This window comes from Peromyscus californicus, unplaced genomic scaffold (assembly GCF_007827085.1).
Source record: "Peromyscus californicus insignis strain IS unplaced genomic scaffold, ASM782708v3 Scaffold_15__1_contigs__length_86483966, whole genome shotgun sequence".
NCBI classification, from domain to species: Eukaryota; Metazoa; Chordata; class Mammalia; order Rodentia; family Cricetidae; genus Peromyscus; species Peromyscus californicus.
The window spans coordinates 3,134,204-3,152,695 of record NW_026294447.1 but is presented as its reverse complement, the minus strand read 5'-3'; the positions used below and the strand labels follow the sequence as shown (position 1 = coordinate 3,152,695).

The following is an 18,492-nucleotide window of genomic DNA, read 5'->3' as shown; positions in this document are numbered from 1 at the left end:
GAGGATCCCAGTCAGGCAGCTGGCAGGGAACCCTGGAAGACAAAAATGCCAGGAGGTGGCTGTGGTCTCTGGAAATAGCTGTGGGGCTTTGGGACAACCAGAATGGAGGACTGGGAAGGTAGGTGCAAGTAACCCACCTAGATCTCCAAGCTATGTGTGATGGCTGGAGTCATTGGTGGGTAGCAGGCTGGGATCTGGCACGTCTCAAAGGGAGAAGTGGGGCTGGGGAGAAGGTGGCAGTTCCTGGCAAACAGCCACAGGGCTCTGGGTTGATGTGGAGAGGGTTCAGAAAGGAACATACAGGTAGCTGTAAAAAGGTAATTTTAATAAGATTTATTTTAATTATGTGTATTTATGTGTTTGGGTATGTACATGTATGTGCAGTCCCCATGGAGACCAGAAGGCCATGTTCGCCACCCTAGAGGTAGAGTTACAGGCACTTGTATGTCCCCTGCCATGGATGCTGGGAGCTGAACTGAGATCCTTCGGGAGAGCAGTAAATCCTCTTAACTGCTGAATCATCTCTTCAGCCCCTAAAACCTGTTCTTTCTAGCAGAGCTTCGTGTAGTTTTAAAAAGATATTCTTTACAAGTATATATTTAAAAAAAATTCTTTTTAAGGACTGTGTACTGGCCACAACAATTATCTCAATTTCTAAAAGAAGAAATCAGATCTTATCATTGTAGAATACAATGCATGATACAAATGAAAGTGAGCAATTAAAAGTTAGCAGTCTGTGAGCCACTTGGGAGGCCTTGAATTAAAGGCAAATCTGGGCTCATTTGAGTTCCAGATCTTTGTGAGACACATAAAACAAACACACAAATCCAATAGAATATCATACAGCATAATGTATACTTCCAAAATGAGACTTGGGTAAAAAAGTTCAAAGGTAGAATTTCAGTAATAAGTTTCCTTATGGAAACTTAGAGGATATATACAAGAAAAACTGGAACATTTTAGGGTCAAATATTTCAATTACTAATGCTGGAAATTAAATATAGAGTATTTAACTTATGAAGCCCAGGGAAGTTAAAGGGGGAGGGGATTATAAGATTTAGTAAAGAAGAATAAACAACAGAACAAAAACAAACTCACGGCAAATAAAGTCAACAGCACTTTGAGGCTAAGGAATATACAGATGTTTTGGCACAGCTGGTCAGATGTGTTAATATAGGAAATCAGAAACAAGAACCAATTAGAACACTTTTAAAAAAATCCTATTTAATGAGAGCAAAACATGAAACAAATTCCATAAAAGAAGACCTATGGATGGCTCTAACAGACAAAAATGTAATGCCACTGCACAAAGCAAGTTAAAATGATTAGGAAAACCAATCATTATATAGAATTGTATTGTCAGTAGACCGACGACTCGTCCTCTAAGTAACTGCTATGCAACACAAGGACCTCGACTTGATCCCCAGCACTCACAGAGAAAAAGGCTGGCAGCTGCACATACCCATAATCCCAGCAACTGGGAATATAGGGACAGGAAGATCCCTGGGGCTCACTGGCCAGCCTGCCTAGCTGGATCTGTGAGCTCAAGATTCAGTGAGATCATCTCAAACACTAATCGGGACAGAGACTGAGAAAGACACCCAATGTTAACCCCTGGCTTCAGCATGCATCACATACAGGAACACACAAAGCCCAAAGACGTCTTCAAGGTACAGGTAGGTTCTTTACTCACACACATCAAGGTCTAGCTGAGTATTTAACTCCAGAACCTGGAACAAGGTGTTCTGCTTTGTGAGTCATTCTTGCCCCTGCCAGAACTCAGCTGTGGATGTAGGACCATTTTCCTGCTATCTGTTGGCTCTTAGCTCCTACCCTCGGGTTACAGGATCCCCTTCATTTACAGTCAGGGAGATTCTCTCATCAAGTTTTTATTATGCTTGTATTTCTCTCAATTCCTCTTTTGCCACTAGATATGGAAAATTTGGATTTTAAAGGGCTACTGTGATTAGGCTATACCCACTTAGATCCCTGGTGTAATATAACAATCATGCAGAGAAAAATCTTTACTCATGAGGACAATAAGTCCTAGGGGTCACCACTTCTTCCAACAAGCAAATTCTTTTCAAACTCAAGAGCATCATTTGAGGCAAAATAAAAATAATGTGGGAATTATTTTTGCTAATCTGTAACGTACTTTTTTCATCAATAGCATAAACTTTGACATGTTTTCTTGGTATATATGAAGGTTTGAATTATGTGACTTAAAATTAATTATCTGTGTCAAACATAATTATAATTATATATACAGCCCCTAAAATACGAAGGAAACATTTACTGAACATTTTCTGGATATGTTACATCAAATCCGAACAGTAAAACTTATTTCAATCCCTTTTCAACTTACATATTCATCTAAATAGCACTGTCAAAAGAAAGGTAATGTGAGCCTCATGTACAATTTTTATGTGGAAACAGGCTAAAATTAGTATTTTACTTAAATCACCATAGCAAAAATGTTAAGCAAAAATGTACCAAAAATGTTAAAATTTCCCCAATATAAATACCAAGACATTTTACAATCTTTGTTTTTTTGTACTTCTTTAAAATCTCCCGTTTTATACTGAATGACAACCCATGTCAATCTGGAAGAGTCATAGTTCAGAGAGAGACGGTTTGGACCTTCCCCTCCAGTTATCTGGAGCTCCCCTCCTCTACCTGCACACTTCAGTTGCTGCCATTTCTTAGACTCTATACCACAGATTAAATCAAGAAACAGTTGGCAAAATTCACTCTTTATCAAACATTAATGTTCACACTGTGTCTGCTACTCAGTCAGGGACAAGAGCAGTGACTGACATGGAGAGTCAACCCTACCCTGTGTATGTACAGATACTAAAGAGTGGTTCAACCCTACCCTGTGTATGTACAGATACTAAAGAGTGGGCAACCTTTTCTTCATAGTATTTACTACAATTGCTAGCCTTTTAATACTTCCTTAATTATGCTGTATGCACACAAATGTTTCTCCCATGTTGCTTAATGGAGGAAGAATTACATCTCTTGATTGACTTTATATCCTTGTTCCTCAATAAAACACATTATAGACATTAAAATCTGTAAATGCATGGCTATGGATTGATTATGAGCCTCAATCAGCTTACCCTCTCATAACCACCTTTTGGTTAGTTAAAAGCAGTAATGGTTGTCTCTTCCTCAAAGCAATTCTAGTAGCCTAACCCTAATCATTAAAAACTTACTGGAAATTTTCAATTAGTAAGAACCACATTATCCTATCTTCATCTTGCTCATGATCCATACATAACAAAATGAAGACTGTAGAGACATGAGGTAAAAGTTAACAGCCCTTCCCATTACAGTCTCAGGGTTAGAGAAAACACACACACACACACACACACACACACACACACACACACACACACACACACACTTCTAGGAGGAGAAAATGAGTTTCCCACCTACCATACATTCAACACTAACAGCCACAGGGTACATAAGAGTTTTAGATATTCTTTAGCTATACATATTCAGTAAAATAGAAATACTGTTTAAGGGAAATTTAAAACTAGTAAATGCACTGAGCTTTAAAAAAAAATCATGTTCTGACTAAAGACATATTTTTATTATCAGAAAAAAATTGAAAGTATTATAAAGTTCTCTGGCAAATACTGAGAATGTAAAATTTTATGTAGAACATGAACATCTGACACAGGAGTGAAAGCAGTTGTTAACATTTTACTGTATATAATAAAATGATACTTAATAATCCTGGTTTATTTGAAATTTACAGTCACTTGTATGATTTCAGTACAAAACCCTCCAATTACTAATCAAGTGTTTGTGCACTTCCCACATATCTCAGCATGTCCTGCCTTTCCCAACATCTATCCATCGATATGTAAGTATGTCAACAACAGAAAAGACCGTCACTGCCTCTTCTTAGGTGACACAACATCAATGTCTTCAGTGTGTTTCCTTTTCTTTTTTTTCTTCTTATGGTCACTTTGGTAGCCACTGGAGTCACTGGCTTGGAAAACAGGGTCCTGATCCTCCCGGTCCCTTTTCTTCTTCTTTTTCTTCTTCTTAGGCTCTTCTTCACAGAGGTCATTCACAGAATCACCACATAGTAGGTCTGTTCCTTCCTCTGGAGTGACATCTGCACAATTTGATAGCTCCGTGACACCATCAACTGCTGCATATGCTTCTGTGTCTTTCTTCTTCTTCTTTTTTTTCTTCTTTGAAGTTTTTTCAGCAACCTCTTCAATGCCAACTTCTGCTACATCTTCAGAAACTACAGAGCTCTTAAGTTGCAAACTGTAAACAAGCAGATTTTAAAAATATTAACAGCAATAAGCAAAATGACAGGAAAAATGAAATCAAGACGATTTCAATAGACTATGTTTTTTGCACAACAAAGGTACATAAGGTAGTCAGCGTGGCTCTAATTCCACATGTTCTATCTACAAGTTGTCAATGTCAAGCTCAACGGTAAAATTATCTAGCTAGTTTTTGATCTTTGTGTTTTCTCCTGATAGCAGGCTGGCCTCCAACTCAGGATTCTCCTGTCCAAGCCTTCAGAATGCTGGGAATTCTGGAACATGCTACTATACCTGGCCCAAATTTAACAACAAACAAACAAACATTATTTTTTTTTCTTTTATTATACTTTTATAGAAGCTCAAACACAGCTTCAAACTTTGGGGTTGGTTAAGAAAACCCTAGATATTAACATTAAATCCAGGCTAATTAACTAAACCAGGGACATTTGATGAAGAAAAAGTATTTACTTCTGGTATATACAAAAGCAATAGTCTCCTATTTACTATTTCAATCATCATACACTAACCTTGTGGCATTCAGTTTTCCTCGAATGCAGAATACTCCAGCAGAATCTGAATCTAAGCGGAATACGTCAAATTCTAGTTCATCACCTACATTTATCTCCAAGGTCTGCCATTCCTCATACGACATCTGCTCAGGCTTAGGGATAGAGGCATTAAAACACCCATGTACTAAACAGCCAATATGACTAGAAGATACTTTATTAACTGTACCCTGTAAAGGAAAGAAAAGAAACACCATCAAGAAGAGAGTCAACTTTATAATCCTGAAACTCACCTTCAAAAGAGAAAGTATCAGATTAATGGCATGTTTTTATATCAAGAAAGTTTACAAAAAAAAAAAATCTAACTTGTCATGTCATAGCAAAGCACAATTTTAGAAAACTTAAAAACTTTAAACTGTATTAAATAATTACATTGTCTACTATAAATGGATAAGCAACAAATAAGTCAGTCCTGCCTTAATATATGGTGGGGGTTGGGGGTTGGGGGGACAGGACAAAGAAGCCTGAGTTCCCACTGCAGGGTACCCAGGGAGTAGATAACTCTAAGCACACTGAAATCAAGAGAGGAATGCACTGTGATGTGCTATCACAACAAGACAAGAAGCATATGCAGCTGGGTACAGATTAATATTTCTATAGACAGATTGAATTCCAAAGCTCACAATTACATATTCTACTAATTCAAATTAATATGCTATAAACAGTTCTATTAGGAGATAGTTTATTCTTTACCAACCCGGAACACCAAGTCTTGGCTAAATCAGAAAAACTTAAAAGTATTATGTGATTTTAAGACTTAAAAATGAAGCTTTCCGCCAGGCAGTGGTGGCGCACGCCTTTAATCCCAGCACTCGGGAGGCAGAGCCAGGCGGATCTCTGTGAGTTCGAGGCCAGCCTGGACTACCAAGTGAGTTCCAGGAAAGGCGCAAAGCTACACAGAGAGACCCTGTCTCGAAAAACCAAAAAAAAAAAAAAAAAAAAAAAAAAAAAATGAAGCTTTCCATGAAATTTAGTTTTTACTCTAATTCAGGAATCAACACGCATAAAGTATAAGAATGAAAACCTTGCTGGGCGGTGATGGCACGCGCCTTTAATCCCAGCACTTGGGAGGCCTCTGCAGGTAGATCTCTGTGAGTTCGAGGCCAGCCTGGGCTACAGAGTGAGTTCCAGGAGAGATGCAAAACTACACAGAGAAACCCTGCCTCGAAAAATCAAAAAAAAAAAAAAAAAAAATCTAAAAGATGCATTTTCTGAAACACAGAACATAAAATAATGTGGCCATGCATACATAACAAACTGTTACAGAATGTGACCAAATATGAAGCTTCCTTATCTGTCGTGACTAGGTGTCCGACGGCCCCACCCTTAATTTCTGATGGTCTCTAAACAAAATAAACTATGGTACAGCCACAAAATGCAAACTGAGATATTTATTTTTCAGCATGGGAGGAGGGGGGCAGAGAAGAACAAGGTATCAAGTTTTAGACAGGAAGAAAAGAATCTTAAATGCACACTGCTGAATGAGGACGCCAATCTGTAAGGAATACTTGCTCCTGGAGTAAGTATCTGATATGGGCTGCTAAGACAGCTAAGTCAGCACAGGTACTTACTCCCCAGCCCGACGACCTGAATTTGATCCCCAGGACCCGGGTGGTCAAAGGAGCTAGCTGACTCTGCATGTTGTACTGACTTCTGTGTGCACGCTATGGTACTAGCACACTGAAGCACGTGCAAGCACACACAACAAATGGGTGTAATTTAAAAAGCATCTAGCATCTTAGAAAAGGCAAAACTGTAGACAGGAAAAAGATCAATGGCTGTCAAGAACTGCTGGGAACAGTGAAAATTAGGAGGCATTGCACAGGGAAACTTCAGGGCAACCCAAGTACTCTGCATAATGTTGAACAGATAGCACAGTATGTTTGTGAAAACCTACAAGACTAAACACTTCATTGTACAGGGAAGCTCCACAAGCAAGAAAATGAACAACCTAAAATAACTTCAGGAAGTCCCTGAAACTGATGAGATTCACTGGGTCCCTCCCTCCCAAGAGTAAACAATAAAGGTTGCTGAGAATCATTCCCAAACATGCTAAGCTGCAAAGACGACTCAGACGAGGCAAACTGTCATGAAGACTGAGATCTGGAAGAAGTAGAAAGCAGATGAGCTGCCTGGAAGACATTAAGACCAATTAAGTTGCTTGGAAAAGACACTCTCCAACTCTTAAGCTCCTTGCAGTCTATGCAGTGTGCTCCAGGCTCCCAGGTTGTGAGCTGTCATCTGTGCTGTGGTAGACTTTGGTGACATAGCTGAATGAGTCACTTCTGCTCCTGTAACTCGTCACCCATGTTCCTGTAAGTAACCCCAATAATACTCACTGGTTCACCAAGTTGGACTTGAGTGATATCCATACTTTGGTCTATCATGGGCTTCCTATCTGGAGTGAGTAGACATGTGTGTTGCATCTTGTAACATGTGTATTACAACAGCATGGACAAGACCTGTATAAGCCCAAGGTAGACAAAATCCCAGCTCAGAAGAGGGGTGATGGGCACAAGGTCCCACTCCAGATAAGGAGACATTGGCATTTGATTGCTCCTGGAGAGGGAAAGTCAGTTTTCTTTAACAGTGAAATACCTAGTATACCAACTACATTCAAAGGCAGGCCCCATGTCCAGGGGAGTCAGCCAACACAAATTGAATTTAAAAAAAGAGAGAAGCATGAAGTTGGGTAGGGGAGATGAGGAGGAGCTGGGAGGAGTTAGGGGAGTGGAATGAATACAACACATTACATAGTGAACATTCGCAAGGAAAGCTGTTTGGACAAAAGGGTCTACCGCATGATACACAGCAGCTCCCAGTGCCACTAGATGAATGGACAGGCAAAGACGGAGGAGCAAAGTGGGGTTTTTTCGTTGTTTTCTGTTTTGTTGTTTTATTTTATTTGCTTGTTTGGTTGGTTTTGTTGTTGTTGTTGGATTGTTTTAATTGAAATTGACATTCTTATTTGTATTTTTTATTTATTTTATTATTTATTCTTTTTTCTTCTTTTTAAAAATCTTCATCTTATTTTTATTATTTGTTAGTTTGTACTGTATGGATGGCCACATTATTTTATGTTCTGTGTTTCAGTAAAGAGGGCTGGAGGGAGGGCTCAGTGGTTAAGAGCACTGGCTACTCTTTCAGGCACCTGAGTTTGATTCCCAGCATTCACACAGCAGCTGACAACCATCTGTAACTCCAGTCTCAGGGCATGAGGCCCTCTTCTGACCTCTGCAGACATACACACAGACAAAACACTCAGGTAAGTAAAAGGTAGTGTGTCAAAGAGCAACTGTCATTACAGCATTAGACACAAAAGAGAATAGCAGGATCAAAAGGGACCAATATAGTACTCTATCAATCTGCAGAGATAAATAAAAGAATCAACTAAGAGTATTTAAAACTGAATGAAGAAGCAAATAAAAAGAACCATATGGAAACCTATTGCTCTGTAAACCAATTAAGTGTATGCATATTCTTTTTCTTTAAGGAGTCTTAATAGAAATACTCTGAATGGGGGCAAGCAGTGCTTCCCCCAGAAGATGAAAGGTTATTAAAGGAAAATCTCAGAGCCAAGTATGAGACGTTTCCCTATGAGTCAGTGGTCAGGGAGGACCCAGTGACTGCCAAAGCAACAGAGAACACTGCCACTGCTGCTGGCTGCCCTCCAGAGCTAGATAGTAAGACCCTATCGCTTAAGATGCAACAGACTTTGGTTACAGGACACAGAGAAATCAAACTGGAACTGATCTCAAAACTTCTTTGCTGGCTAGATTTCACAGTGCCAGAGCTGATGTGGGGAGCATCATCAATAGTCTTACCCAGTTAGTGGACTCTGCATGCTACAATTCTGACCTACCAGGCAGATCCAAGAGTGGCAAGAGTGCTATGGGAGTGACCACCTTTTATCTTCTAGAATTTGAGACCTGCTCCACAGGAGGGAATTAATGTCCGTATTGTAAACCTGGTCAAAAGCCTATGGCTTGGGAGGTCATAGGTCCTAGGGAGGAACTTGCATACTAATAATATATCTCAGAATCTTAGAAAATAGAACAAATCAAATCCAAAATCAGAAGGAAAATGATGATAAAGACCAGAGTAGAACTGGTTCTTAGAAAAGGTAAACAAGATTGGTAAAACTATAACTGGGAATTGGGGCAGAGGCAAATAAAAGTGAAAAACAAAATTACATTCCAACTGTTACTACAGTAAGAAATGAAAAGACTGTTAGAGATTATTTCTAAATAAACATTGTATGCTAACATATTGGAAAACCTAAAAGAAATGAACAAATTTCTGGACATGTATGACCTAGTAAAGTTGAACCAAAAGTCCCTTGGAATAGACCCATAATAATGACACTGAACTGGTAATAAAAAAAAGTCTTCTATAAAGAAGTAAGAACTACCATCAGTGCTTCTCAAGCTTTGCTGTATAAACGAAAAGGTAGGTACTCATTCTGTGTATATTACCTTATTACCAAAACTTGAAAATGATACAAAATGAAAGCAAGTAATTCAGTTTCCTGGTAAACACAGACTGAAAAATCCCTTAGATTAACTGTAATTGAAGGTAAGAGTGTTATCAAAAACTCATGTAACATGGTCAAGTTAACCAGTTTTATTACAGGGACTTAAGAATTATATGGTATATACAAACCAGTCAAACATAATTATACAAATAGAATGAAGGATTAAAATCATATTATCATCTTAACAGATGAAGAAACAGCATTTGATAATTTTCAACATTCCTTCATGATAAAAAGCCCTTAAGAAGTTAGAAAGACACAATAAAGACTTATGCATGTCAATTCACAGCCAACAACACACTGGAAGGGGGAACAGCACTTCCTATTAAACCTGAAATAATACAAGCGTATCCATTCTCACTGCCCTCCTTCATACAGTAGTAGAAACCAGCCAGAGCAAGTAGGCGCTACAATGAAACAGAAGGCCTGTAAACAGACCTTTCCTGTCCCAACCGCCTGTTCCAAATACCCTGTTCCCAAATATTCTGTTCCCAAATACCCTGTTCCAAATACCTGGCAGCTGCTTCCCAAATTACCACACAGAAGCTTATATGACTTATAAATGCTCAGGCTTATTACTAACCAGCTCTTACATTTTAAGTTAACCCATATTACTTATTTACGCTCTCCCACATGGAGGTACCTTTATTAGCATGGCACATTCATCTCCTGCTCCCTCTGCATCTAGCTGGTGACTCCTTGACTCCATCCTTCTCCTTCCCATCATCCTTAGTTTGGTCGCCCTACCTATACTTCCTGCCTGGCTACTAGTCAATCAGTGTTTTATTAAACCAAATCAAGTGTCAAATCTTTATAGTGTACAAGGTAATTCCACAGCAGCACACCTATAGGAAAGTCTCAATTATCCCCATGTGTAGGCAAGGGATAATTCAATACATAGAAAAACCTAATGCCTCCACAAATTTTTAGAACTGACAAATGAATTCAGTTAAATAGCACATATAAACTCGGGAGGCAGAGGCAGGTGGATCTCTGTGAGTTCGAGGTCAGCCTGGTCTACAGAGCAAGATCCAGGAAAGGTGCAAAGAAGCTACACAGAGAAACCCTGTCTCGAAAAACCAAAAAAAAAAAAAAAAAAAAAAAGCACATATAAAAAGAAACACAAAAAATCAGTAGCTTTTCTATACAGTATAATAAATTTGCTGAAAAAAATAAAATTAACCCTACTCAGTGATAAACTTCACTAAGGAGATGTAAAGAAAAACCCACTGAAAGAAAGCAAAGACAACAACAAAAAGGCCCCCTAAGTTCCTATCTAGAAGACCCGATACTGTCACAATGACCACACTACTAGAAGCAATCTACAGTCTGATATCAAATGACTAACAATGTTCTGCACAGGATTAGAAAAGAAAATCCTTAACTCATACAGACACACGAAAGACAAAGAACAGCTAAAGCAATCCTTAGAAAGGAGGAACAAAGGTGATAAAACAATATTCTAGTCACGTTTCAGAACACAAGAAACTATAGTATGATAGTGTCATGAAAACAGATACACAGTCTGATGCAAAACAGAACCATAAAATAAACTCAGGCACTGCAGCCAGCTAGTTTTACCAAGGTGCCAAAAACAGCCTTTCCAAATGGTTCTGGCAAAACTGGATCAACAAATGCATAAAAAACAACTCAACATGGGTGAAGAAAGACCTTAATGCCACATACAAAACTCTGACTTCCCAAGAAAACAGGAGAAATGTGTCAGACAGACATACAGACAGTGACTGTTCTGGACAGGACAACCAAAGCACAAAAAAAAAAAGCAAAAACACTTAAAAGAACTGTAATTGAAGTGATTATATAAAACTCAAATATTTCTGCACAGCAAAGGAAACAGGCAGGAGTTAAAGAGACAGCATGCATGACAGGAGAAATGTTTGCCAGTTGTTCATGTGACAGAGAGTCAACATCCAGAATATAAAGAACAAAGAACTAGAAAGTAAGTCAATTAAAAAGAGGCAAATGGTTGATTAGGCACACCCCAAAAGAAGCAGAGACAGCCAATAAACACATGGGGGAAATGCTCGAAAGGGAAATACAAATCACAATTTCAGTGAGATATCTGCAATAGCTAATCCTCCCTGTCAAAACTTGACAGGATTTAGAATTAACCTCGTAGACTGTGGGGCACTACTGGGTGTGTTTATGAGACCGTTTCCAAAAAATATTAACAAAGCTACAAAAAACAGCCCTGGATAGGAGCAGACCCAGGGCCAGGGCCCAAGGAGAATAAGAGGAGAAAAGCAGAAATCAAGTTAGGTTCTAGTACTCCTTTCTCTGTTTCTTGGCCCAGCAGGATGAAAACTTCTGTGCTCTGTGCCTCCTTGCCAAGTAAAGTAGGAGCCAAACAAAATCTTTCCTCCCTCAAGCTGTTTCTGTCAAGTATTTTGTTATAACAACAAGAAAACGACTCAATACTCTACCTACAACAGTGAGTAACAACAAAATTACATGCTGGAGAGTGTGAGAGAAAAGAACTCATACAAGCTCCTGGTGTGAATGTAAATGAACAGACATGGGAAGCAGGATGTAAGTTTCTAAAAACAAAAGGTAGTGCTACCATATGATTGTAACAATCCAAGAGAAATAAAATCAACACAGAACAGAAATGCCTGTATACCCACGGTTTACATGGCACTATTCACAATAGCTAAGACACAGAATCAATCCTCAAGTCTGTCAAGGATGAATGAATAATTAGTTTGTGTACATAGCACAATACTGTGTAATACACATACATATCCATAGTGTTGGAACCCACAGAGGCTTCCTGGGGAGATCTGAGCTGGCTTTACCCAGCAAGACTGCGTAAGAGGATGATTGGGCCACGGGCCGAGGTACCAAGTGTGTGGAAGGGTCTGCACTTGGCTGTATCTAGAAGGGAGAGGTCTTTTGCCCCTCCCCTTGGCATTGCTATAAAAAGCCCTTTTGAATAAAGTTCTGGGCCGTTGGATATTGATCCAGGTCCTCCTGAAGCTATCCTGTGTTTCTGTCTTTCTCCTTCCGGGCTAGGCCCATCACTCTATCTTCAAGTTCCTTATTCCTCTCTCCTCCTTGTAGCTGGAGTTTTCCTGCCTGGCCCACAGTCAGGACAAATCTCTCTCACCTGCCAGTCCCACAGCCATCAGACCCGACCAAGTAAACACAGAGACTTATATTGGTTACAAACTGTATGGCCGTGGCAGGCTTCTTGCTAACTGTTCTTACAGCTTAAATTAATCCATTTCTATAAATCTATACCTTGCCACGTGGCACGTGGCTCGTGGCTTACCGGCATCTTCACATGCTGTTTGTCATCGTGGCGGCTGGCAGTGTCTCTCTGACTCAGCCTTCCACTTCCCAGCTTTATTCTCCTCCTTGTCCCGCCTACACTTCCTGCCTAGCCAATGGCCAATCAGTGTTTTATTTATTGACTAATTAGCAACACATTTGCCATACAGAACATCCCACAGCACCTCCTCGTAGGAGCTCTGTTAAAGGTGGGGGCTGGTCCCCACACCGCAGAAGAAGCCCTGCGATTTGTAGTGCATCATGTTAAGAGAATTAAACCAGACATCAAAAGACAAGTACAGATTCTCTTCCATGTGGGAACTAAAATTCATTTTAAAAATCAACCTGGAAGTAGAATAGTGATTACTAGGGAGTAGGAAAGGTGATAGGTCAGGGTAGGAGCACATACAGAGAAAATTATATCAAGAAAGTAAGAAAAAATGATGTACATACCATTAACTTCTGCCCTGGTTCAGGGCAGAAAATAACAAAATCTGCTTCAATGTTAAGATGAATGTGTCCTTGATCATCATAAATATCTCCCAGTTCACCTATAACTCTGATGTTATCATATGCAATAGGGACACCTAAAAGGCTGTTTAAAACAAACAAAAAAAAAGATATTGTTAATCCTTTTTAAAGATAATCATACTGGAGCTGGGCAATGGTGGCACACAGCAGAGGTAGGCGGATCTCTGAGTTCAAGGCCAGCCTGGTCAATAGAGTTAGTTACAGGACAAGCCAGGGTTATACAAAGAAACCCTGTCTCAAAAAAAAAAAAAAAAAAAAAAAAGATAATCATACTGATCTACTATATCTCCCTGATATACCAGCCATTCCCAAAACATAATGCATCACCTAGTCTTGTAGGTTATAGGCTAGCTAACAATAGCAGATTTTAGCAATAACACTTTACCAAAAACAATTCCTATGTCTTAGTTAAGTTAAAGTGACCATCAACACGGGTCTTCAGAACTATGCACTGGCAATGAACTGATACTTCCTTACATGTTACCTCTGTGAATCAACCACTAGGAGAAATCATGGGACTAGGCGAGGAAAACATCTAGGTACTTGTATGAGTGGCTACGGGAAATTCTGACATTATCTACCACAGATACTTCAAAAGCCAGCAAAGAAAGTCTGCTATGTACAGAATAGTTCAAACGTGTGCAAGCAGCCTTTATGCACAACTCTTGAATAAGGGACAAACCTGTTTATAAATTGCTGGGGACAGAATTTACATTTAAAAATAAATATATCAACATAAAGTCATCTGTCGACTTTGCACGCTCTTAACATACTAAAAAATTGCTGAGAATGGAGTAATACTTAAATCCAACAAGACTGTTTTGTGGGACTTTTCATCAAAGCACAGATAACTGTAGATACAGCATGTTTATCTGAGCTCTAAACGCAAAATGCCTGGATCAATGCTCATTTTGTGATCACAACACTTATCCAGCAATTCGTATGTATAAGTGCAGAAGCATCTAACTTCTCCAGTCTTCCCAGGCAGTTATGCTTGATGTCGTGTAATGAAACAGTTTATGAGGCTGGAACACCACGTAAAACTTTTAATTATGTAGGTTGTGTTAATCTTTAAATTTCATTTCAGCATAGTGAACAATATTTTCATAACAGTAAAGAAAACATTACAAATTATTGCTTCTAAGGGGATGCTAAGTTCCACAGGGTTCAACAACACTAAAGATTTTTATGACCACTGAAAGGCTAAAAGAATTTGTGCAAACCCATAAAACCTTTGGGAACTACCTAGAATATCTTACCAAAAGTCATACATTCGAAGAAAGACACCCTAACACTATATGTCTTTTTCTCTTTTCTCTTTATTAAAACAAAACAAAACAAAACAAAATCTTGAGTAGTTATCCAGTCCACATGGCAATCTCACGTAGGACATATGGGGACAACTAAATCACGTTGAAGGGACATGTAGTTTGAGCATTTAAGACTTCTTTGGGACTACTATGAGAGAATGCACTTGATGTCTTTAAATAACTCAAGGATGCCAAATGGAAAAGAATGGGCTTTGTTTTGTTTCATTTCCCCCACAAATGGCCTCTTACAGGTTCAACTTATAAGTTACAATGTGATTTCAGAAAACCACTTACTTTCTCTAAGAGAATAGTCCAAAGTTGAAATGGGATACCTTTTTAGAAAAATCCTGCCACCGAGAAAGAAAGGAAAGTCGGTCAGACCGGAAACGCTGCTGACATGACTTAAGCAAGCATGGGAGCCTGGGTGTCTCTCTCTCTCTCTCCTCTTAATTTAAAGAGGACACAGACCAACTGATGCTACGGGACTGCCCACAAGTCTGAAAACATAAACTATACATGATAAATGGCTAATTAATATTATAATACAATTCCCAATTTTTCAATGTTTTGTCCCTTCCTTGCTTTATTAATACTCTTAACTAATACTCGAATAATACTGGAACCTAATCTGCACTGAAAAAAAATAGGTTTCTTTTAGCATACCTTGTTAGTAACAAGGAAGGGGGGGTATCCGGATAAATTTAAGAGTATATTCTATCCCACATGGCTGCATTATCCAACTCTGCTACAGAAATTATCAGTTTCTCACCTGGAATAATAGCTTCCATTATACATTTCTAGATTAATTTTCCTCTAATGGATGAAATGACGGGTTAGAATACTATGTAACGTAACTCCCTGTGTTTTCATATTTAATGATCGCCTTGTATATTCTTAAGTCTTTCAAACCCTCTAATCGCTCCCCTGAGATAATCACAAAAATTGCTGACTGATCTGTGTCTACCGCCTCACCCTATTTAAACTATCATCTAATTCGAAATTGTTTCTTAAATCGCAGATCTGGCCATGTCTCTGGGACTCTCAAGGGAGTGCCAAGTCTCAGCTGGAGGCTAATAAGTGGATAAAAGCAATAACTGTGTTTTAAGAATCAAAAACATGGGACTGGAGAGATGGTTCAAGAGTTAAGAGCACTTGCTACTCCTGCAAAGGACCCAGGTTCCATTCCCAGCAACTATCCATAGTTTCAATTTCTGAAGATCTGATGCCTTCCTCTGAGGGCTCCAGGCATGCACATGGTACATATATAAACATGTAGGCAAAACACTCATGCACACAAATAAATCGAGAATAGAAAAAAAAACAGTAACAAAATAAAACAATAATAAAAACAAACAGGTACAGGCAGAGGGGGAGGAATGTAACAGCCACCTTCTGAGTCACTTTACTTAGGACACTTTACTTAGGAATCCAACAGCACTCAATGCGTTCCCCCCAACAAAACTTCACCGCAGTTACACATTACTTACAGTCCTCTGGTCCGAGTACACTAGCTTCTGTTTACGCCACTCACTGGCTGGAACGCTACCATCTAACTACCATCGTACTGTGTTGTTCTCATGAGTTACAGTATCTAATTTCACTTCTCTCTATATAACTTAATTTAGGTCTGTCAAATTTAACAGTTCTCTGGATTTGGCTTACATTTATATCCCCACAAGAGCTCAAAGCTCCTTGGAAGTAGGGTCATACTTTTACTTGTCTTTCTATCCAACTACCTAAGACATAACAGACACACAGATATGTACTGCTGCTTAGAGAAAGCTGTATTATTCTAGGCAGCCTTGATAGTAATAGAAGTAATAACAGCTTTAGATAATTTGCCTAAGAACAGTCACCACGGAAATCCCTGCAACTCTGAAGTTCCACAGAATTACTGAAGGACAATGATGTCTCAGGAACCCATATTCCTCAGTCTTAGAGCTTCGCCTCCTTTTGCACCAAATTAGTTAGTTGTGCATCATCACAAGGGGCATTATCACTTCCCCTTGAAATTCTGAGACTTAATTCTGAGACTTTTCTTCAAGTTACTCTTGAGTATCTCAATATAAATATACTAGTTTACTTTGTTTATGTCTAGAGAACTGAATAAACTGTTCCTACAAAGAAAACTAGGCAAAAGGTGATATTCATCATGCATCCCCATTTGGACCCTAGAGAAGAAAACCTCGAGAAATTACCCTAAGCACAACAAATCCGCCTATGCTTTGCAATGAAACGACTTAATGTTTATATGCTGTCTTCCAAGGTAGGAGAAAGAATCTAGTACTGACGGCAAAATTTCACTAATACGGAGAACACACCCGGAAGTGGCTAAATGAAACTTTTACAAAGCTCAGCCTATCGGGTCCCTAGACACCGGGCACTCCTAGTCTCCACCCTGGGGCTGCTCTCGGCACGGCCGCCGCGGTCGGTCACGCTTGCTGTCAGCTTCATCCCCAGGAGCGGGGCCACCACACTGCGGCCCCGGCGCCGACCGCGGCTGTGGACGCCTGGGGCGAAGGTTCACAAGCCCGTGCGAGCGTGCTTCCGCGGCGCCGTGGGGTTACCGTCGGGGCCGCCGGCTGGCGGGAGACGCAGAGACCGTACCTCTCGGAGTAGCGCAGGAGCTCGGCGTCCAGCTGCTCGCGGATGCCCGTGCGCTTCCTGCTCAGGTAGCGGGGCGACAGGGCGATGTGCCTGCGGTGCGGGGCGGCCACCAGGCAGGAATAGCGGCTGCTCACCAGCGCACACGCCGCGGCGTAGCTCGGCAGCTCCAGGCAGGGCAGAGCCCCGGCCTGACCCGCCACGGCGGCCGCCTTGGGCCGCGGGGACTGCGCACAGCCCGCAGCCATGCGGCTCGACCGGCGCTTCGCGGCGCGCACGGCTGACGCCACATCTCTGCCCCGCCTCCGACGCGCGGCTTACATCATCAACCAGCGACCGACCGGGCCCGGGGATTTTATCTCTAAGGCTGCAGTACGCAGGTGTGACCAGCAGAGGGCAGCTGCTCTTTCCCAAAGCCAGATACGACGCGGAGGCTATGGTACCCACTGAGCATGGAAATCCAGAGGCAGATGTGGATCGTTCCTCACTGAGAAGTATGCTGTTAGGTGGAGAAGTTTGATTTTCTTGACCGGGGCACTCAGACCTACAAAGGCAGAGGCCCAGTGTAGCCTGATTTTTTTTTCAGCTCTTCACTTGTTTTCAATGCTAGGCCAAGCTCTAGTAAATTAGTATTTTCTTTTTGTGTGTTTTGGCTTTTTTGCTTTTAGAAAGCGTCTCTCCGTGTAGCTTTAACTGGCTTGAAACTCACTGTGTTTAAAGCCTCTTGAAACTCACAAGCTGGTTTAGTTCTAACTCTTAGAGCTCTGCCAGCCTCTGCCTCAGGAGAGCTGGGATAAACTGCATGTGCCACTTTGCCCGGTTAAATATTTGCTTTATTGGATTTAGCATGACTATTAATAGGAGTGCCTGATAAATGTTTATAAACTGAAGCTGTTCAATAAGGAAGCGGAAACATCAGTGGAGTATATTTTCTGTGGTGAACCCAGGCCTACACAACAGGTCACGACTCTCAAAAGGCAACAACTGCCCTGGGACCACCATCTCTCTCCAATCTGGCTTCCCTCTTCCTCTGCTGAATCACTGTGAAGGGTGTCATGCCATGCTTTTCACGTGGCTAAGCCCAGCTACTAGCCTTGGGCTTTTTGTTGTACAGCCAGACATCAATCAAATCGGCAGGAGGGCTTGTATTACTCAAAGAGGAAACAAAACTTCACTTGGACAGCACTGTCCTAACGGCCCAAACTAAACTGTTCTCTGGGCCTTACAACCCTCTCCTTCTTCAGCAATGATCCCTAAGCCTTAGGTGCAGAACTGTACTGTAGATGTATCAGTTTAGACCAGAATCCACAACTCTATCTTTTGATTGATGGTTTCTGAAATGGTCGTTATCTTTTACA

The 18,492-nt window shown here is 40.5% G+C and overlaps 1 protein-coding gene across 1 annotated transcript; it reads right to left on the bottom strand.

Moving 5' to 3' along the window:
* Positions 1 to 1,204: 1,204 nt before the first annotated feature.
* Polr1f (RNA polymerase I subunit F) lies at positions 1,205 to 17,430 on the bottom strand. Its single transcript, XM_052738316.1, has 4 exons — positions 17,138 to 17,430; positions 13,143 to 13,284; positions 4,826 to 5,034; positions 1,205 to 4,293 (listed from the first exon to the last, which is right to left on the bottom strand). Exons 1-4 carry the CDS (start codon positions 17,380 to 17,382, stop codon positions 3,906 to 3,908), a joined length of 984 nt encoding a protein of 327 aa, XP_052594276.1. The 5' UTR covers positions 17,383 to 17,430; the 3' UTR covers positions 1,205 to 3,905.
* Between the last annotated feature and the right edge of the window lie 1,062 nt (positions 17,431 to 18,492).

What these genes read in the sequence shown, in the direction of transcription:
- Polr1f (XM_052738316.1), bottom strand. Translation starts at nt 17,382, where the DNA reads ATGGCTGCGGGCTGTGCGCAGTCCCCGCGGCCCAAGGCGGCCGCCGTG. An exon ending in AACCAGGGCAGAAGTTAATG is followed by an intron (nt 5,035 to 13,142) that starts GTATGTACATCA and finishes TTTCCTTTACAG; the next exon opens with GGTACAGTTAATAAAGTATC. An exon ending in GGAAAACTGAATGCCACAAG is followed by an intron (nt 4,294 to 4,825) that starts GTTAGTGTATGA and finishes GCTTGTTTACAG; the next exon opens with TTTGCAACTTAAGAGCTCTG.